Source organism: Hordeum vulgare, chromosome 6H (assembly GCF_904849725.1).
Source record: "Hordeum vulgare subsp. vulgare chromosome 6H, MorexV3_pseudomolecules_assembly, whole genome shotgun sequence".
NCBI lineage: Eukaryota > Viridiplantae > Streptophyta > Magnoliopsida > Poales > Poaceae > Hordeum > Hordeum vulgare.
In genome coordinates, this window is record NC_058523.1 from 371,213,052 (window position 1) to 371,235,761 (window position 22,710).

General features: G+C 42.5%; 1 protein-coding gene across 1 annotated transcript; it reads left to right on the forward strand.

Annotated features, from left to right (window-relative positions):
- Positions 1-5,957: 5,957 nt before the first annotated feature.
- LOC123403268 (probable inactive histone-lysine N-methyltransferase SUVR2) lies at positions 5,958-15,327 on the forward strand. The gene is made up of 10 exons (XM_045097216.1): positions 5,958-6,269; positions 6,411-6,506; positions 9,049-9,244; positions 9,341-9,719; positions 10,898-11,865; positions 12,597-12,862; positions 13,499-13,565; positions 13,660-13,710; positions 14,018-14,114; positions 15,078-15,327. Exons 3-10 carry the CDS (start codon positions 9,050-9,052, stop codon positions 15,107-15,109), a joined length of 2,055 nt encoding a protein of 684 aa, XP_044953151.1. The 5' UTR covers positions 5,958-6,269; positions 6,411-6,506; position 9,049; the 3' UTR covers positions 15,110-15,327.
- Positions 15,328-22,710: the final 7,383 nt, after the last annotated feature.

Genomic DNA, 22,710 nt, shown 5'->3' on the forward strand with positions numbered 1-22,710 from the left:
ACAAGAGGACCAGACACATAAAGCGACGCTTCAATTCCATCCACGATTACATCAAGGAAGAGGACATCAATGTTTGCAAAGTGCACACAGATCTGAATGTTGCAGACCTGTTGACTAAACCTCTTCCACGAGCGAAACATGATCAACACAAAAAATGTATGGGTGTTAGATTCATTACATTTTAAATCACATAGTGATGTGAGCTAGATTATTGACTCTAGTGCAAGTGGGAGACTGTTGGAAATATGCCCTAGAGTCAATAATAAATAGTTATTATTATATTTCCTTGTTCAAGATGAGCGTCTATTATCCATGCTAGAATTGTATTGAATGTAAACTCAGATACATGTGTGGATACATAGACAACACACTCTCCATAGTAAGCCTCTAGTTGATTAGCTCGTTGATCAAAGATGGTCAAGGTTTCCTGGCCATAGACAAGTGTTGCCACTTGATAACGGGGTCACATCATTAGGAGAATGATGTGATGGACAAGACCCAAACTCTGAACGTAGCATGTGATCGTGTCGTTTTATTGCTACTATTTTTCTGCATGTCAATGTATCTGTTCCTATGACCATGTGATCATGCAATTCCCGGACACCGGAGGAATACCTTGTGTGTATCAAACATCGCAATGTAACTGGGTGACTATAAAGGTGCTCTACAGGTATCTCTGAAGGTGTCTATTGGGTTGGCATGGCTCAAGACTGGGATTTTTCACCCCGTGTGACGAAGAGGTATCTCGGGGCCCACTCAGTAATACAACATCACAACAAGCCTTGCAAGCAATGTGACTAAAGAGTTAGCCACGGGATTTTGTATTACGGAACGAGTAAAGAGACTTTCTGGTAACAAGACTGAAATAGGTATAGGGATACCGACGATCGAATCTCGGGCAAGTAACATACCGATGGACAAAGGGAACAGCGTACGGGATTAACTCAATCCTTGACATAGAGGTTCAACTGATAAAGATCTTTGTATAATATGTAGGAACCAATATGTACATCTAGGTCCTGCTATTGGTTATTGACCGGAGAGTGTCTCAGGTCATGCCTACATAGTTCTCGAACCCGCAGGGTTTGCACACTTAAGGTTCGGTGACGTTTCGGTATAGTTGAATTATTGATGTTGGTGACCAAATGTTTTTTGGAGTCCCAGATGACATACTGAACATTACGAGGGTTTTCGGAATGGTCCGGAGACGAATATTGATATATAAGAAGTATTCATTTGGCTTCTGAAAGGATTCCGGACATTACCGGTAAAGTACTCGGAGTGACGAATGAGTTCCGGAGTTCTACCAGGAGGGGCCACCCACCTGGGATGGAACCAAACAGGCTCGTAGGTGGCGCACCAGCCCCTGGTGGGCTGGTGGCTAGCCCAAGTGGGCCTATTCGGCCGAAGGGAGAAGGAAAGACAGGAGGGGGCAAACCGAATAGGAGAAGGGGACTCCTCCTCCAAACCGTATTGGAGGAGGACTCCTCCTCCTCCTCCTTGGCGCGCCGGCCAACCCTAGGGATTTTTTCCCTAGGGAGCCACCCCTCCCTCCCACCTATATACAGTGGAGGCGAGAGAGACTTTTTGCACTTTCAAGCCACGCCGCAACCCTCTCTACCTCCACCACCTTATGACACCCCGTAGCTAGTTCGGTATGGTACGACAAAGCCCTGCCGGAGTAGCTCCACCATCATCACCGTCACGCTTTCGTGCTGCCGGAGAATTCAGCTTCCTCTTCGTCTCTCTTGCTGGATCAAGAAGGCGGAGATCGTCAACGATCTGCACATGTGCTGAACGTGGAGGTGCCGTCCGTTCGGCGCTGGATGTGGATGGAGTTCGTGGGACGGATTGCGATTTGGATCGCGAAGACGTTTGACTACATCAACCGTGTTTCTTAACGCTTCCCACTTAGCGATCTACAAGGGTATGTGGATCTGATCTCCCCTCTCGTAGATGACCATCACCATGGATAGGTCTTGTGTGTGCGTAGGAATTTTGTTTGTTTCCCATGCAACGTTCCCCAACACCATCATGGCAGGCCACAAGGCATGGCTGACACCTTCGTGCAAGGCCATGGTGCCATGAACGACACCTTCATGCAAGGCCAAGATGGCATGGACAACACGCTCACCACCAAAGCCAATGCAAACAAAAAAACAAAGCATTCAGACAAAATCATACACAAAGGATGAGGACAGACTCCTTTGTGAATGTTGGAGAGATATTGGAGAAGATCCCAAGAGCGGCGTCGAGCAAAAGGGATCAACCTTTTGGTCCAGAGTTTGTCCCCAATTCCATGAATGCAAGAAGTTCCCGCCATACAAGGTTGAGAGCAAACATGGTTGGGTGTCCCTCGCGAAGCGTTGGAGGGTCATACAACAAGAGTGCAACAAGTTTTGTGCCACCCTTGAGAGCATCGGGTGCCGTCCTATGAGTGACCTCTAGAGAATTGTAGGACACATTCCCTTAATGAATTTCTTGACAATTGGATGGACACACTTGATCTAAGAATCTAACCGTGCATATCGGCCTGATAGTAGAGATTAAACAACGGTAAAATTCCTAATTATTCAACAACAACAAATAACTATAGAGATCATTCTCAGTGTCCATTCAACTTTTCAAATGCACGAAGTAAAACGTCATCTTTTCGAGAGTTTTCTAATTGTGTCATAACATGTACAAATATTTTTCATTTCTCCTATCTTGCATCTATTTAGGGTATGCAACGCCTTCAGTTCAACACATCTATGTCATGATGAAACGACATTATATGTCCCTTGAATTCTGCAATTGATGAAAGGAAAACTTTTGCATATACACACCGACGTGCGAGACGAGTGGCAACCTCAACATATTCCTAGTCACCGTTAAGCTCCGCCTCTATCCCGCACACCATTCGTTGCTACAAGGGACACTTGTCGTTCTTCTATGTCCCCTCCTCCCCTACATCTTCTACTATAGCCTCTTCGCCAACCTGTTTCATTAGCGCCAACCAACACCGTGTCAACATCAGTCCTTTCGGCGGTGATGCCTCATCTTCTTCTTCACCATTCCCTAACAACTTTAGTACTCCTCCTACTTATTTCCTAGAATACTCTATCTTTGTTTCTTCACTTTATTTTCTGGAACACTCTTTCTTTCTCCAACATCATGGACCATTTGGCCACTTAGGTCCTTTTTCCTTCTTATATTATTCTTGAAACACTCTTCATTTCTACTATGGCATGAACCACCTCAGACAATGTAGTGTCGTGTTGTCCTTGCTCGCAAACGTTTAGAAAACCGTCAGCATGTGGACATCTTGGAGAGGATGGTCGTTTCACGTGAATGGCTCCTACGGACGACTACAATAGAGATATTACACATTTGATGCGCCACTTGCAGTGTATTTATTTCTGCAAGGCCTACCGAGTATTTTAGAACACATTCCCTTAATGAATTTCTTTACATTTGAATGGACCAAATTGATTTGAGAATGTAACCTACGTGGCTCTCTGCATGACTGACAAGAAATGCAATATGGCCGTGGCCACGAACGACTGTACATGGAGGTCTGACGAGGCCTGCCTCCATGGAGGTGGGAGTGTGCAAGGAACAAAACACCAACATGAAGGGGGGATGTGAAGACGAAAATAAACCGTGCGTACTAGCCTGCAAACTCGCCTTTGATAGTAGAGATATATGTGATTTGGTAAGAGAAGAAAATATATGTGATTTGGTAAGATAAGGAAAAACATATGCTATTTTTGTTGTATTAGAAAAGTTGTGATTGCCATTTAATAGTAGAGATAACAATAATAATAAATGGTAGAACATTGAGGAATACCTAATTTTGTTTTGAAAGATTATCGGGGAAAATCTTACGTCTGTATTTTAGGAAGGTGATCTCACATATATGGTGTGATTTCTAAATTCTTAATTACCTACTATTTATGTGATTGAATTAAATCATGACCTGCCAAAGCAAGCACAAACCAAGATCTCCCCGCTTTAATGAGATTTGGTTCTTTAATGGGAGGGAGAAAATAAACCAGTGAGATGGTGTGGTGGGAGGTGAGGCAAAAATAAACCAGTGACAAGGGGTGATGGGAGTGGAGGTGAAAATAAACCGACGAGGAGAGGCTACTAACTCCACCTTTAGGATTAGAGATGCGAGCACAAAATAATAGGTCGGTCATAGTAAAAAGAAAAAAGAAAAAGAAAAGCAAAAAATGTAACTTAAAAATCAAAGAATAAAAACATAGGCACACGTCAAATGGGCCAACCAATTTTAATTGATGTCTTTAGTAAGATTCGATTTGATTTGGTTATGAGTTGTGGAAGGTAATGAAACTTCGGATTTAGTTGAGGTTTTCTTAATATTTGATTTAAATGAGTTAATGCATGACATTGTTTTGGGAAAGTGCCTATTTGATTAAGCTAATGCACACGTCAAATGGGTCGGCCCAAATTTGTTGGGCTTAAGCAAAATATTGCATCTAAGACCTAAGATTGGTGGAAGGTGAGGCGACACTATAAACTTCCTTTTAGGAGTAGAGATACATATACAAAAATGTTAAATCTATTAAGAGATTCTTTGATTTGCATTACTTTTGAAACAAAAGAGTAGATAAATCACATTTTATATGTATATACGTATACGAAAATGTTAAATCTAATAAGGGATCCTTTGATTTGCATTATTTCTGACACAAAAGGATAGAGAGGTCACAAGACTATAATGTTGTTCCTAATATCCTTTGATAGAAAAAACCTTGTAGAATCTTTAGAGGGCAAGAATCATAAGGAGTTATGAAATATATTTTATTGGTAGGATTGGAATCCCTAGTTTTTTTGGCAGAGATTCCTATCTACTCTACTTTGAAGAAACATTTTCACCTACCCCGATATTATCTTACAATCTTTTTATTTCAAATACTATTTGATGCAAATTCATATATAATTTTAAGATCCTACAAGATTGATTTCCGAACTATATCCTATTCATATGTTTTGCAAAACTTTCTATTTGATTCAAATTCATATATTCACTTTCCTATTTATACGTTTTGCAAAAACTTACAAGTCATAGAGGTCCTAAACTACTAATATCCTCCAAGATCTAGCATAATTTCCTTTGAATCAAAGAAGCCGATAAAAGTAGACCATGTAGAAAATTAATCCAATGGATGAGGCACACATGGACATCAATATCGGCACATGAAGTATTTTTTTAATCAGTTCCGGCACGTGGAGTTTCTCATGACCACTTGTTTCATTAAAGTTTGAGTAGTGTTTTGTCCAAACTCTTGTAGTAAACCGTATCGTGGAGTCCAAGAAAACCAAGCGGCGTGATTGACACGCTTTTTGAACGTTGTAACGTATTTTTTCAAACGTTGTAACATATCTTGTCGCCGTGTTTTAATGGAACATCAATGCAATACTCTTTTAATATGATAATTATTATTGTTCAAATTTGAACGCCGTAGGAACTTCAGATCATGTGGCGCGACCCATTTTCACACGCATCTGTTAACGTCATGCATCTGTTAACGCCATAAAACCTATCACAACCCCACATTCGCATGACAATAGACAAATACGACGGTACGGAGTGCGTCATGCTGGAAAACCATATGCGACCGTAGGTTCTTTTAAGGTTTTTTCTTGCTCCAGAAAAAATATACATATAGGTTTGTTCTGTTGAACCTGCATTGCGAATATTAGACGGTTTGTAGTGGAGCTTTCGGTTAGTCAAACTGCCACCTGGATGTATGATGGAAAAAGGATGGCCGATCATCGCATTGGTGGGCTCTGCAAAATCACGTTCCAACAGAGCAAGGGGCGATCAGCAAAAGTGAGAATGGGGCGACGGAGCCAGCGGACGCTGCGAAATTACTACTCCACCATACTGATGTACTCCTCCTGGTCCTGCCATATCAATCGCATCGCATCGCATCGCAGCGCAGCGCAGCGGGTGGGGCAGTCCAGTCCGCTCGCTTTCTTCCCCGTTCTCGTCGCCTGGGCTTCCCAGGCCTCCTCTGTTTCGCCATCTGTCCTCCGTCGCCCCCCTTGCCTTATAAATCCGCCACCACCAAACAGCCTGTTCTCCACGCGATCCACCCCCGTCCTGAAAACCCCAACGCACGGCAACGCCTCTCCAAAACCCCAAACCCTAGCCCGTCGGCGATCGCCGGCGGCGACCGCGCCTCCGTCTTCATCGCAGCCCTCAGCCGCTCCCCCGGGTGCCTCGGCTTCGTCTCCTTGGGCGGCTGGCGTAGGAGGTGGGTGCGTTTGTTGCGCGGACCGGGGTTTTGTCGTTGGGTTTTGCCTTTTGCCTTTTTCTTTTTCCGGCCCATTTCTGCGGATTCTGACGTCTGCGGATTCTGACGTGCTCTCTTCCTTTTTTGACGCGGTTCGTTCAGCGTTCGGGGGCGCTTCGCCGCTGGGCAAGCTTGCGACGGGGAGCGGCTGTCCAGATCCTCGCCGCGAATTCCTCGCGCTGGTTTTGTGTCGAGCAGGTACGCGCGCGCGCTGTCTCCGTTCCGTTTCGGTGTGGAATGCGGGTTTTGTGATGATTTTTCTGCGTTCCGTTTCGGTGTGGAATGCGGGGTTTCTGATGATTTTTGTTCCGTTTCGGCGGATTGCCATGCTTTCGTTGCTTTGTTTCTGCCCAGTCAGAACCTGGGGAGGTGGTTCGTGTTGTGGGTCCTTGGTTATGCTGTTTGCCGTCTTGAGTTTGCAGGCTTGTGTGGTGATGAACTGATGATAATACGACTTGGATGCTCTGCTTTCGATTATACATGAAATGTTGCAATTTCCGAATGGTATTTTAATGTACTACTGTGCTTTAATGGACATAAAACAAATCATAACAACATTGGTAAAACTTGTATATATAACATGGCCAAAAAAAATACTCTTCTGATCCATATTAATTGTCGCTGATTTAATAAGTACAATTTTGGTTCCTACATCGTGGAACAAACAAGACAAATCATGTCATATGTAGTACTCCCTCCGTTCTTAAATACCCCTCCCTATAAGACATTTTACTAAGCGCCTATATACAAAGCAAAATAAATGAATCTATACTTTAAAGTCTATATACATCTATATGTAGTCCCTTAGTGGAATCTTTAAAAAGGCTTATATTTAGAAACGGATGGAGTAATTGTAGTTGGAAAGAACTAGACTAGTTTTCTCAGGAAATAGAAAACTTAAATATAGTGTGAACAATAGGCCTGTGGTACTATTCACAATGGACTGAGATAGGGATAAACGACCACTGCATGATGCAGGTTGGCTGGGCTTATGCTGTCAACATCATGAAGGGCGATTAGAGGCCACGAGGCCGTCGTGCTGCAAGGCTTCATACTGAACGTTGCTCAATAGAATTACCAAATCACAATATGATCTGTATTTTTTTTCCTTCTCAATGTGTCTATGAATTTAGAGAATTTTTGTGTGTCAAGTTAGATGCCTTCTGTGTTGACTAGACCGAAGGTGCTTAGCTGAAGGTGGCCTTCACTGCCCCCTTCTGTAACTTTCCTTCTTTCATAAGTCCACGAGGCAGTCAAAAGAAAGAGAGAAAGGTTTAATTTCTTCAAATTTCTCATGACTATTTGAGGTTCTAACTGAGCCTCCACGACACTTGTATGCACAAAATGCCCCCAAGTTCAGGGGCATACATTTAGTGCTATTGGCCCAAAATGTGTGTTGATTTGCATCAGGTTACTCTCTTTAACATGTCAGTTGCATGTTAGGAAATGGATTTGCGTGCATACTGCATTGGGTGTTAACGAATCTGTATCCGTTACAGATCAACTTTTGATGCGGTCATTAAGTGCAGATGAACTGTAAATTTCAGAGAAGTTCTGGTTGGTACACTAAATCTGTCAAGTCACAAATTTTTAAGTCTAGACCCGATGCAAATGAAATGGAAAAAAAGACATACATTTCTGAAACTTAAAAGGAAAAAAAATCTTACTATTCACTGTTGTATTTGTATTTCCGTAAACTAAATTTGGATTTGAAATTTGGTCGCTAGTGATAGATAGAAACTTTAATTGGCATTCTTTCATGTGTATCCCCTAGCTAATATTGGGAAACCCTTTTTTTTATACTCAGGTTTCTAGTTTCCTATGCATTTCTTACTTTCCTAGCACACATAGTTCTTATTGAAGTAATTTTTTAAGCAAATTTATTTGGAATATTATTTCGATTTCAAAGATGAGGGTATATCAGTATTTTACTTAAACAAGTTTGAATTAAGACAAACCTAGAACTTCAAATATTTTTAAACAGAGGGAGTATTGCACTCACTTAGTTTTTGACGAAATTGCTGGCAGTGCAGCTTTTCATTGATATTGGGGGGGGGGGGGGGGGGGTAGGAGAACAAGGAATTTACGGGTTTGTTTTAACCTGGTGTTTAAGCCCGACACCGCAACAAGAAGGGCATCCCCCCGCCTTAGTCAGGCTCTCTAGGTATGCACGAGAGAATTACCATTGCCTCCTCGATGATCTAACCAACCATCGCTGTAGTGCTGGTTTTTGAAGATTCTTGTGTTCCGTTCCTTCCACATGGTCCACCAGACGAGCTGGACCAACTAGCTCCAGGCCTTCTCCTCTCTCGGCAGCATTATGGTGCTTCGCTCCGCCCAGTCAAGGGAGGAAGTGGTTGATGATGGTGCAAGTGCCGACTGAAGGTTGCAACGCAGGAGTGTGGCCTGCCAGACCAATCGTGTACGGGCACACTGCGAGCAGGTGTACAGCGTCCTCCAATGGCCCGGAGCAGAGCATGCAGGCAGGGTCGTGTGGTCACCCGTTCTCCCCGAGCACGTCGGTGGTGTTGCAGCGCCCTAGCATTGCACTCACTTAGTAGTTAGACAAATTTTCCTAAAATATACCAACAATATCCGTATCTGTATTGTATATCTTCATTAGGTGTTGTGATAGCTAGCTTAACTTTTTCTATGCATTTTATTCTTTTTATCACTTAGTTGTTTGAGTATTGTCACTTTATGCACGATGTACTGTGTTGATTTCTTATGTTGCATGCAGGATGTCATCTTCAAACGTTTTTGAGGAAAAATTTGAGGCTGCTGTCGCAAAGCTGCATGCTATTGGAATTGCAAGAAAAACTGTTTCACCAGTGTTGACGAATCTACTAGAGTTGTATGATCACAAATGGGAGTATATAGAAGCTGATGACTTTCGGGTTCTAACCGATGCTATATTTGACGAGCCAGATCCCAGAGTACAGTCTACTTTGTTCTGATTTTATAGTCAGAATGTAATGTTTTGAGGGACAATATTTCTCTTATAACTGTTTATGCTACCACTTTTGATACAGGAAGAACAGAAAAAGCAAGCTAACAAAAGGAAGAATCTTGATTCGGACCATTGTAACAAAAAGCTTAGGGCAAAACATCATTCTCAAAAACCTACATCCAAGATGCATGCCAATTGGAAGAGAGAGTTGGCTGAAGCTCCACTGCAGCAAGAAGCAGGCAAGCTGTACCCTCAAACAGTTTGTGCCACTGGAAACACATTGCAGTTGTCTTCTTCGCGACTGCCAGTTAAAGAAAGAAATACGGAAACCAGTGTTCTGGAGGATACACCGACAGATGAAGATAGTTTAGCTTTATCAGTCCAAGGTCAAGACCTTCCTACTTTCGAGACCCCACTGGCTATTATGAGCCCACCAGTTCAAGATTCCAGCCATCAGAGAGGTAATTTCTGTTTAAGCAAATATGTCTCACACTTTTCATCGTATTATTTTCTGCGCGCCAACATTTTATATGAAGAAATGTTGTTTCATCAGGTATGCTATATTATCCGGATGTCTTTAGTTTTATAGTCTTTTAATGATTTCCGGATAAAGGCTCTTTGGGGAATGCAAAATTTCCACCATTAGCAGTTGTAATGGTACCTAAGTTTTCCTTCTAAAAATGATGAGTAACTGCACCATCAGTTACTTCCAAGATATAGTTTGTAGTGTGATTGAAGTTAGCGATCATAAGTTTTATAGCTCGTAGACTTAGAAGACACACACTCTCTGATCATCCCTACATTGTGAAAATTTGGTGGCTACCCAATGCGTGCGTGTTTGGTGCCAGGAGTTGATTGAGTCCATCTTTAACGAAGCTGAGCTGTGGCAGGTGGTTGCTGGAGTCAAGGCACTTCGAAGTTGCCACTCCAGGCCTCATGACCTTTCCCAGCTTAGATCTTGCCTTGGTTTTTCTTTTTTAGTTTTCCCTTTGTTCTTCCTTTTGTAGTGTTAATTAGGTAATAAACACTCTTGTTTACCAGTTCTCTGTTCTTTGTTTTTGGGGTCTATTCTTACTTGTGCCATTTCAGTCCACTCCTTAATATACAGATGATACTCAATCTTGATGCATGTTAAAGAAAAAACTAGAAACATTAATGACTTCTGAGAATACATCAAATAAGTTTCATAAATGGTAGGAACTCTTGTTAATTTCAGTGCTATTTTCTCAATGCATCACTAGTTACGGTTTGTATTGCTTAACAGTTTGTCTGATATCTTTGGCTTGCGTGTGAGCCTATACGGCATACTGACATAGGACGTTAGTAATTGTACTATTGTGAACTTCGAATTTATAAAATACTGCCACGCTTTTAGTGATACCAATATGTGCACTACAACTGCTTCAAATATATCATGTTTTTCCTGCAAGGGTTGCATCATCTTGTTGTGGCTGTCCTGTTAAATACTACCTCTGTCTCAAAACATAAGACGTTTTTTGGTCTAAATCTAAACCAAAAAATGACTTATATTCTGAGACGGAGGGAGTATATTTTTTCGTCGTCTTAATCTAGGATCTTAATCTCTAATAAATTCTAACCAATATAGAATTTCTGTATTTTGATTTTTCAAATCCTCCAGCATACAAGGATGCACACATGATTCCTGGTGTGCAGCATGCTGATGCATCTAGAAGCCAAGTAATCACAAGCAACAAAGATTCCTCAACCAACTTTGAGGTAGCTTTGTCAAATTCTGGAACAGGGAAACTATCATTTACATGTAACTCGGCAGATCATCCTGATTTCCACATGCCGGACATGGAGTCTGTATGCAAGGAAATGGAGGCTAGATGTCTCAGGACATACAAGATCCTAGAACCCAATTTCTCTTTCATAAAACTTTTGCAAGACACTTGCCAGTGTATCGTTGATTTAGGTCATGCATCTAGTGGACCTAGAGAAAGTGGATTGGTACAAATAGTTCCTGCCATGGACTTTTTGTCTAAACCTTCAATGTCACGAGTGTTGCAGCCAAATGAAGCTGGTTCCTCGTGTATGCAGCCTAATGACCACATTATTCATGGTGGTATATCCTCTTCTGGTTCTTTTGCTGGAGAACAGAGCAGTTCCAGTAATATGCTTGTTATTGCCAATAGACCAGCTCATGGTGTCAATGACATAACAAAAGGTGAAGAACATGTGAGTATTCCCATAATTAATAAGGCTGGCAATGGGATTCTTCCTCCCCCCTTCCACTACATACCATGCAATATGATATACCAGAATGCATATGTCAATCTTTCGCTTGCTAGAATAGGAGATGAAAGTTGCTGCTCAGGCTGCTTTGGAGATTGTCTAGCAGAACAACTTCCTTGTGCATGTGCAACAGTAACTGGAGGTGAATTTGCTTATAAAAGAGACGGCCTGCTTAAGGAAGTATTTCTTGATTCTTGCATCGCGGGGCTTCCTAAATTCCACTGCAAAGTTTGCAATCCATGTGAAGGACACCCTACAAAGAAATTTATCAAGGAATGCTGGAGTAAATGTGGCTGCGCCAGAAATTGTGGAAACCGTGTGGTGCAACGAGGTATCACTCGGCAACTACAGGTAAGTCATATACTCATATCTACCCATTTAACCTCTTTGTATGACCCTTTTGTACCAAAGATAAAAGTTTTGATTAGTCAGTGCCAATTGGGAAATCTGACAATATAACTGTATTCCCTGTGCAGTTATGCAGCTACATATGCATATAATAAAAATAGAGTTCTGTCTGTTATACAGCTTTAATGCTTATAACTAAAATATATAGTTGTATTTCACTATTTCGCTTTGTTGAGGAAATCGTTAACTCGTAGCTGCTTGGCTGGTTGGCGAGTAGGGCATTAATAGGCTAATCGGCAAGTTAATCGGCCATTTAATCAATTAATCGTGCGATTTATCAGTTAATCGGCTACTCGGTGACCCTACGAGTAGGGATTAATCGGTAAGTTAACTGGTTAATCGGACAAATTCTTGAACAGGGCTATTTCGTATACGACTACAAGTGATACATGATTAATCTGCACCTTCTAAACAAGCTGTGAAATGGCGAGCCAGTTTCTTTCTATTTTAACTTGTTTCACTATTCTTTGTATTTTAACTAAAATAATTACGGCAATGTTGATCAAACAAAGAACTCCATTTTGACCTTGTTTCCAAATATAACGGGTATGATGGTAACTGCATCATTTCTTTTTCTTGCGATGCGGTGCATTCTGTGTATGTTCATGTGCTCAGCACATCAAACTGAACATGATGCATGTTTTCTTATGCTCATTTGAGTATCGTCGTTTCAGGTATTCTTAACCCCTGGAAAAAAGGGATGGGGACTGCAGGCTGCTGAGGAACTTCCACGAGGCGCGTTTATTTGTGAGTATGTCGGTGAAATATTAACGAACACTGAGCTTGATGAGCGAAACACTCAAGGGACATCGAAAGGTCGCCATACATATCCAACACTGCTCAATGCTGATTGGGACACTGAAGATGTTCTGGGGGACGACCATGCTCTCTGTCTGGATGCCACCTTTTACGGGAACGTTGCAAGGTTTATAAACCATAGGTAATATTCCTTTTACTTTTTAAACATAAATGCATAATGATCCTTGACAGTTCTCTATAATACATCATGTTTCTGGTTTTGTGTGATTAGACAATGCAATACATGCTGTTTGGAGTTATAAGTTGTTAAAAATTTCCTCTGCGAGAAAGAAGTCGTAGAAAACCACCTCTCCCTGGCCCCCAACCCCCAAAAAAGGAGTCGTAGAAAATCGTCCCCTGCAAAAAAAAGGTTGTAGAAATTGTGATCAAATTTGACCAAAATGTAACAGATGAATGGCTATCTGTGAGGGTTTGGGGAAACCTTGCCTCCTGAAGGTTCAAATCTTGTTATAACTCTTGCGGTCTTGCCTGTGTGTTATCACCGTCCACTATTTCTCTTTATAAATTCTTGTAAACTAGTAGTGGGTATGCTTGTATTATTCCTTATGACAGCACTTTGATTAAGATACTCAAGTGATGCCACTCTAATTTCAAGCTAGCTAATAACACTTCCTAACCCAAAATTTGAACAGAAGTGATTTTGAGAGAATAAAGAAATGCTGCTTCCATACTATGCCGAATCAATAACTTTGACTTATTAATTTGGTATGTTTTGTCGTGAGAACTTGTTGACTTGGTATGTCATTGTACGCTGTAGGTGTTCTGATGCCAATCTCATTGATATACCTGTTCAGATCGAGACACCCGACCGCCACTACTACCATGTATGTATGCAACTCCAGCTAGTTATTGGCTTTTGTGTGTTAAACCAGTTTGAAACATATGAAGATTGTTTATTTATTCTTTTGTTCCGTTCAGGTGGCATTTTTCACCAAAAGGCAAATAGAGCCATTTGAAGAACTGACATGGGTAGGTGGTACACTTGTACTTCATCCAGTTAGCCAATTGCATTTAAGTTCCATTGTGCTGCATCAGTCACTGCACTGGTGAATCTGAGGCCTGCAAGATATGGGCTTACCCGTTTCTACCATGCTAGTTATATTTTGCTCGATCTCGTGATTTTGAGTTCCTTGAACTTATGTTGAACTGTATCAGTTCAAACCCATCAATAGTTTTGTCAGGCTACTGTCCCTTCTTTGTTTCGTGTAATCTTCTTGTCTACTTTAAGTCACGCATCAAAATGCATAATCTTGTTTTGTGCACATTTTGATCACAGGACTACAATATTGATTTTAACGACGTCAATCACCCTATCAAGGCATTCAAGTGTTGCTGCGGAAGCAAGCATTGCCGGGACAAAAAAAACAACCCAAGTAGGTGCCTCAAGCTTTTTCTATTTTCTGAAACAACTAACTTTTTCTATGGTGCACTTGATAGTTGCTCATGCTTATTTCTCAACCTTCTCTACTACTTACCTCCATTTTGCTTCAAGAGTGTAGTTAATGTAGTGTTTCCATACCTCACTGGCCTACTCTAATATTTGGAAGATACCTAGTGGTTTTAGCATGTCTCTTAATGGTGCATCTATCGTTATTTCTCATTACCTCTTTTTTCAATTTATTGTTTCTATGTCTATGCACATGGTGGCTGGCGATATACTACTCCCTCCGATCCAAAAAAAGTGTCTAGTTTAGGTTCAAAACTGAACTAAAACCATGACACTTCTTTTGGATCGGAGGGAGTACTATTTGGTGTAACCAACTTTAGCAGAAGAACTAGCAGATATTTAGTGTATACCCCTCAATATAGCAGTTCCTTGGTATTGAACATTTCGGGTGAAAAATACATGACCATATACCCATATGATGTCCTGTTATGGTTGTACCATCGAAAGCAACCAAATTGTCGTGACTTTTTTAAAGATAGATAGTGAGGTAATTGAGTTTGATCTTGAAACATACTCCCTCCGTTCCTAAATATAAGTTTTTTAGAGATTTCATTGGGGGACTACATACGGAGCAAAATGGGTGAATCTATATTCTAAAGTATGTATATATACATCCGTGTGTAGTCCCTATTGGAATCTCTAAAAAGACTTATATTTAGGAACGGAGGGAGTATATAGAACATACCCTTGTGAACCTACCTAACATATAATTTTTCCAGAATGTACAGAGAATGAAAAATTCCATCTGGCAATTATTTTTTAAAAATTTCATCCGGTAAAGACAAATGAATATTTTCACCAAAATCGCTTTTTCATTTGATATTTCGAGGTGTATGATTTACCATTATGGTTGCATCAGCTGACCCCGAATGATGGTATGCTGCTGCAGGATCTAGATCCAGAGCCTTGGTGTTGCTATGAGTACTCTTCAAGAGATATAAAGCACCATTAAGATTCAAGATTACATAGCATCTGCAATGCCGTCGTCGTCGTCATGGTTTTGTCTCGACAAGTCATATTTTGCTCTGTGTAGAACAAATGTTCTAGATTAATGACTCGTCACCTGACATGGATTGCACGTTTAAGTTTTGTCATCGAGCTTACTTTCCAAGCAGCACATTTTGGCTCTACTTTTAATTTGGAAAGGTCTCTTGATTCCTTTCCTTAATGATATACCCTCTGTCCCATAATACAAGAACGCTTTTGACGTTAGTCCAGTGTCAAAAATGCTTTTAGGCCAACTGCAATGCATGAGCTCAAATGGTCCGGCCGCATCTGTTTGCAGTAAATGGACACAAAATGCGGCCCAACGCGCAGGAGCTGTTCGTTTGGGTCTTGTTTGCGTCTAAACGGACATGTCTGGACGAGCGTGACGTGTGCCCTTATCCTTCCCTGGCCCGCCCATCGGGGACATAGATGCCCCCCTTTTCTCTTATCCCTCTCCCCTTCCTGTCGCCCCTTGTCCCTCGACCTGTCATAGCCGTCGCCCTCTCGGTCGCCTTGCAGTCCCCCCCCCCCCTGCGACCACAACACAATCGCCGCATTTGTGCCTCCCTGTGACGGCGGCTATCCTCTAGATGAGTGACGGTGGAATTTGGCACACCTGAACGCCGGATTTCGTGCGCCTTGCCATGGATTGGCCAGGTACCAGACCGCACAATCCCGGTAGTGCCTCTGCGCCGCATGTAGGTATTGAATCTGCCTCTAGCTGTTCGGATTTATCCTGTTGGTGGTTTGCCAGCGAAGACACGTCCCACCGTAGTTCGGGCTTGACACTGGCCTAGCGGCTCGTCAGCTCACCGTTGCTTCTAATAAAGTGTGACGACTGCCCGCTTTAGATTGTGCATTGCGTTTCTACCACATCGGAACATCCCGGATTGGTGTTCTTCAAGTGCAAAAAAGATGGGTTATGTGCTTAGATTTGGTAGCTTTGTTTCAATGCAATTTCGAAAGCTCATTGTTTGCTCAATTTATGTATAGGCTAAATGCATTTTTTGGTACTGTGGAGAAGAATACATCGATCTATTGGTAGCACAAAATTTGATACATGTTTGTGCACTCCTAGCTAGAATTGAGGCTAGAGATAAGACTAGAGAAGAGACTAGAGAATCCGCATATCAAAAAAGAAAGAAGTATGCAAGCTTGAGAATCCGCATATCAACAATGAAGAAACAAAGAAGATATTAATCCAACTAGTGGAGGCAGTTATGGAAGGTGGATCTCTTTTAAAATTTCTAATTGTAGTTCTTGTTTACTTTGGTCTTACTTTGATGAATGTACTCCAATGTATCAAAATGTTGTTTTTTAAATAAAAGAAATGCAGCCAAAATTATATACATTCGGGCACCAGCCGGACGAGATGTGGCCGCGCGTTGGGTGTACGATGAGCGCATCTAGGAAAAGGGTTGGACATCGCTCATTGCCCTACCCAAACGGGCAAAACCAGGACAAAACGGACGTTCGTTTGAGGTCATGCGTTGGAGTTGGTCTTATATTACGGAAAAGTGGGAATATGTACAAAGTTTAAGTACATGAATCGTTTTTGGTTTTCTAACTTAAAATACAACTAAGAGCATCTCCGACGCCGAGAGTCAAACCATCTGCATACACTAGTACGAAAAGGGCCATCAGTGCCAATTCCAGAGGGGCTTTAGTCTCGGTTCTTCAACCGGGACTAAAGGCCCAAACCTTTAGTCCCGGTTGGCTTACGAACCGGGCCCAAAGGATCTCCACGTGGTCGCTGCGGGGCGCCCAGGCAGGAGGACCTTTAGTCCCGGTTGGTAACACCAATCGGGACCAAAAGGCAGCCACGCGTCAGCAGCTCGCAGGCGCTAGGTTTTTTTTGAAGGGGGGTAGGGGTTTTGGAGGGTTTTATTAGGGGTTTCATATTGTATTAGCTAGCTTCTACATATAGAAAGAAGTCACCTCTCTTTCTGCGTGCTTGGTCGACTGTAGCTACTACATATAGAGAGAACTCGACGTTAGCTAGTAAGCAAATGAAGAAACCATTAATTACACAACATCGTCATGAAGATATATAGAGAGAAGTGACCTCTCTTTCTCCGTGCTTGGTCGAACAACTCGATGCTAGTACATATAGTACACGATCATGCATATATACAATATATAACATCTCTTGCGATTCCTAACTATCTAATATCTGTCGTCCATTAAAATCGGTAAGGAAATCCTGATGATATTCCCCGTTCGATGGTATGACATGCTCAATAAAGAATCCCGCTAATTCCTCTTGAATTGCTCGTATGCGATCAGTTGGTAGGAATTCTTCCCGCTTCCGCTCGATCTAATTTAAAGAAGGGCTCAATACGTTTGCTCGTATGCGTTTTGTATGTTGTATGTAGTATCTATCAAATCAGGGAGTATGTACGCGTAGTATGTAGTAAATTCTTGGAGCATCGTGTGACTTTTATTTTCCTTTTAGCAATGCACCATGCTGGTATGGGTAAGTCCATGGATGATTTATAAAATGCTTCATGTGCTTCACTTATATCATTTAAAGTTGGATGCCTGTTTCTCAACATATAGAAAACCTCTATTTGTAGAATGCTCTTTTGCTTCACTTATATTTATTAGAGCATGTCCTTTTGTAGAAAAAACTAAACTCTCATGCTTCACTTATACCTATTTAGAGAGTCAACAAGGAATTGGTCATTTACATGGTTAGTCATAAGATCCTAGATAAAAATTGTAGATCACTGTATATGATATATTTGATTCCCTACAATGGTTTTGCGATATTAAGATAGTAATATGTGGGTGCACAGTGGATTAGTAAGAATATTGAAGTTAAGGTTTGTGATTCCTGAAGCATGCACTTATAGTCTCTAGTCATGGGTGAAGATTGAAGCATAATTTATCCTTGATTTAAATCCTTTGTGCTGTTATAATCAAAGGCGTGCGATGGTTAACTCCTACCTACCTCCTCGGCATGCGAGTAGTGCTTTGCTTCGAGAGAGCTAATAAAATCTTGCAATAAGTATGTGAGTTCTTTATAACTAATGTGAATCCATGGATATACGTACTCTCGCCTCCACATATTTGCTGGCCTCTTCAGGACCGTGCATTGCCCATTCTCACCTCAAGGATCGGGGAAACTTTCGAGGTGCATCCACACCACGTGACATGATACGCTCTGTTGCACATAAGCCTCATTATATCTTCCACAAAACAGTCACCATATCTACCTATCATGGCATTTCCATAGCCATTCTGAGATATATTGACATGCAACTTCCATCATCATCATATACATGACTTGAGCATTCATTATCATATTTCTTTGCATGATCGTAAGATAGCTAGCATGATATTTCCATGGCTTGTCCGCTTTTTGATGTCTTCTGCTACACTAGATCATTGCACATCCTGGTGCACTGCCAGAGGCATTCATATTGAGTCATATTGTTTCATAGGTTTTCATATCGAGTTGTAAGTAATTAAAAGTGCGATGATCATAATTATTAAAGCATTGTCCCAATAAGGAAAGGATGATGGAGACTATTCCCCCACAAGTCGGGATGAGACTCCGGACGAAAAATGAAAAATCAGGGAGGACAAATGAGCCGACCACACAAAAAAAAAGAAATGGGGGAGGCGGAAAAGAGCCCACCATGATATCCAGTTGGTCTATTCTGCTAATATTAGCAAAATAATTATTCTGCTAACACTTCCCAACTGTGCGCTCAATAATAGTGCACTACATCCCTATCAAACGAGCACTGCAATGTCACCAGAAAAAATTGCACGCATTTTTTGATACCGTTTTGGCTCCAGTTCTTAAACCATTTGTCGGAACAAGACATAAAATATACCGTTGGATTTCTACAGAAAATTTCCAACTTTGTCATGTTGAACACTTCTCGATATTCATCGCGGTTTAAGAGCAGTTTAAAAACAGTGGGTGGCTGACGGGACGCAGTGAGCGTATTTTCGTTTTTTTTTTCTAAACCGCTCGTCGAAATGAAGAAAACGGTATGGCGTTTCAAAGCTATTGTCGAGGCGCAAATTTTTCATATATATTTTGTTCTCTAATTCCCTACGGTTTAGGAGGAGTTTCAAATTTACTAAAAAATGGAATTCTATTTTTTTGGTATGTTTTCGCTGTAGTTTTTAAACCGTTCGTTGGAACGAGGCATATGATACGGTGTTGAAAAGTTGTGGAATAGGTGCAACTTCCATATGTTAGTCACTTGTTGAGAGTCCTCATGGTTTTAAAGTAATTTTGAAAACGATGCTGCTCTATACGAGTTGTAGTGAGTGTATTTTCGTAAAAAAAAAATCAAATTGTTCATCGGAATGATGCAAATGATACGGTGTTGGAAAAATATTGACAGGCGCAAAATTTTCATGTAGAACACTTCCTCTAATTCTTTACAGTTTAAGAGCGGTTTCGATTTTACTAAATTGCGGACACTGTTTTTTTGCGACACCAGAATCGACGCATGAACCGCGTCAAACAAAAGAACCCACTGTCTCAGATTGTAGACCGCACTGCATCGAACGGGCAAGCAAACTGCATGTTTTATTCTACCAGACATGTATTTTCTCAAACAAGGAAGTTGATTGTCCATGAAGTCAACCGCACTAGATAGAAAATCGTACCGCTTCAAACAAAAAAGTGCACCCCATCCAACAGACAAGCAAACTGCTTGATTTTTTCTTTTTAAAACCTTTTATGAATGAGAGCCTCTCGTCACGGAGAAGTGAGCCTATTTTGAGGGAGAAGTGAACCGCGAGGCAAAAACTAGTGAAATACATCTCGAACAAAGTGAATTTCTTGTGTTTACAAAGTGAAATGCATAAGGTGTTTTTTGTTCTAGAGTTTTGGGCGAGCGAATTGCATGACTAAGAGTTCCTCTTTACAACTAGATCCCTAAAAAATTGTGAAAACACCCTTCAAACAAAAGAAAAAAATACAATCTTCTGATGTGGGTTATGCCACACACAGAGCACTTCAAACGCCGGCTCCAGCGAACTGCACGTCACTGCAACGATGCAAACAATCTTCCCCTGTGGGTTTTGCCACACACAGAGAGCACTTCAAACGCCGGCTCCATCGAACTGCACGTCATTGCAACGATGCAAACTACACATTGTGGTGGAAGCTGCAGCATGCCCCACCGAGTAACCGCATTGCAACACCCCGAGCAACTGAACCACATGGAGATCCTAGGCAAACTACACACAGACTGGTGTCGGGACAGGAACCCGTGCCGACGACCAGAAGGTTGGGCAGGAGCAGAGATGGGGGGATGTCGGATCGTGGCTCGAATGGATATGCGGCCGTGGTGCTGATAGTGTCGGCCGGCACCGTCGTCTGCCACCAAAGTTGAGTGTCAACGTGCATCCACCGCATCGACTGGCTCTCCGTTGGTAGACATTGCAGTGATGGGAGCCATCCGCCACTCTCGGTGTTAGGTAGGCATAGGTGCTTCCCACAGCGGCATGTATCCGGTGGAGAGGCATCACGTAAGTCCACAACGGCTTGGATGCGGCGGCCAAGGGAGGTCGACGGGGGAGGCAAATCTGACGGGGTAGGCGACAGGGAGGAGAAGGTGGTTATGGTGGGAGCCAGAGGTGGGGTTGCAAGGCGGCGGCGGCCCGAAACCCTTCATCCAAGGGTCGGGATTTGGGGCTCAGATCCGACAATGAGGGGTCTCATCGGGAGGTTGCGACGCTCGCATCCGACGGGGAGGTGTCATGGCCATGTCATATTTGGGGTAGGGGGTGGGGCGGCCAGGGAGGTGTTATGGCTTGATACGTCTCTGTCGTATCTACTTTTCCGAACTCTTTTGCCCTTGTTTTGGACTCTAATTTGCATGATTTGAATGGAACTAACCCGGACTAACGCTGCTTTCACCAGAATTGCCATGGTGTTATTTTGTGCAGAAATAAAAGTTCTCGGAATGACCTGAAAATTTACGAAGAATTTTTCTGGAATTAATGAAAAATACCTACGCAAAGATCCACCGGAGGAGGTGTGCCAGTGAGCCACAAGCCCCTGGGCCGCGACCACCCCCTGGCCGCGCCGTGAGGGCTTGTGGGGCCCACGTGGCTCCACCTCCCCCAAACTCAGCTCTATATATTCCGTTTCGCCCAGAAAAAAATCAGGGAGAAGGATTCATCGCGTTTTACGATACGGAGGCGCCGCCACCTCCTGTTCTTCATCTGGAGGACAGATCTGGAGTCCGTTCTGGGCTCCGGAGAGGGGAAATCGTCGCCATCGTCATCATCAACCTTCCTCCATCGACAATTCCATGATGATCTTCATCGTTCGTGAGTAATCTCATCGTAGGCTTGCTGGATGGTGATGAGTTGGATGAGATCTATCATGTAATTGAGTTAGTTTTGACGGGGATTGATCCCTAGTATCCACTATGTTCTAGATTGATGTTGCTACTACTTGGCTATGCTTAATGCTTGTCACTAGGGCCCGAGTGCCATGATTTCAGATCTGAACCTATTATGTAGTCGCCAATATATGTGTGTTTTAGATCCTATCTTACAAGTTGTAGTCACCTACTATGTGTTATGACCCGGCAACCCGGGAGTGACAATAGCCGGAACCACTCCCGGAGATGACCATAGTATGAGGAGTTCATGTATTCACCACGTGTTAATGCGTTGGTCTGGTTCTTTATTAAAAGGAGAACCTTAATATCCCTTAGTTTCCATTAGGACCCCCTGCCACGGGAGGGATGGACAATAGATGTCATGCAAGTTCTTTTCCCTAAGCACGTATGACTACATACGGAATAGATGCCTACATTAGATTGACGAACGGGAGCTAGTTACTTATCTCTCCGTGTGTATAGCTGCTACATGATGAATCACATCCGGTACACTCATCCATCACCAATCCAGTGCCTACGAGTCCTTTACTACTGGTCCTTGCTACGTTGCTTTGCTGCTACTGGTGTCGCTACTGCTGTTACTACTGCTGCTGCTACTGCTGTCACTACTGTTGTTCCTTGCTACTACTGTCACTACTGCTGTTACTTTGCTGCTACTTGTTGCAAGACTTTTCTGGAGCCGTTGCCAGGGAAGAATAGTTCCCCGTCTGCGTGCTATTTACTGGCGCCATTGATACAACAGTTAGGAATAGTCTGCTGTCAACAGATCTTTTTCTGACACCGTTGCTATCATACCACTTTGTTACTGATACTTTGCTTGCAGACACTAATCTTTTAGGTGTGGTTGAAATTGACAAACTCAGCTGCTAATACTTGAGAATATTCTATCGCTTCCCTTTGTGTCGAATTAATAAATTTGGGTTGAATACTCTACCCTTGAAAACTGTTGCGATCCCCTACACTTGTGGGTTATCATGGCTGCATCATAGCTGGGGAAGGGGAGGTTTGGACGACGTGGGAGGGGCCGCCACCGCGTCGGATCCGATACAGAGGAGGATGGGGCAGCGTGGGAGGGGCGGGGCGGGCTGGGCCGCGATGGTCGGCGGAAGGGTTGCTCCGGCCACAAAGGAAGGTGGTAGGAGGGGCAGT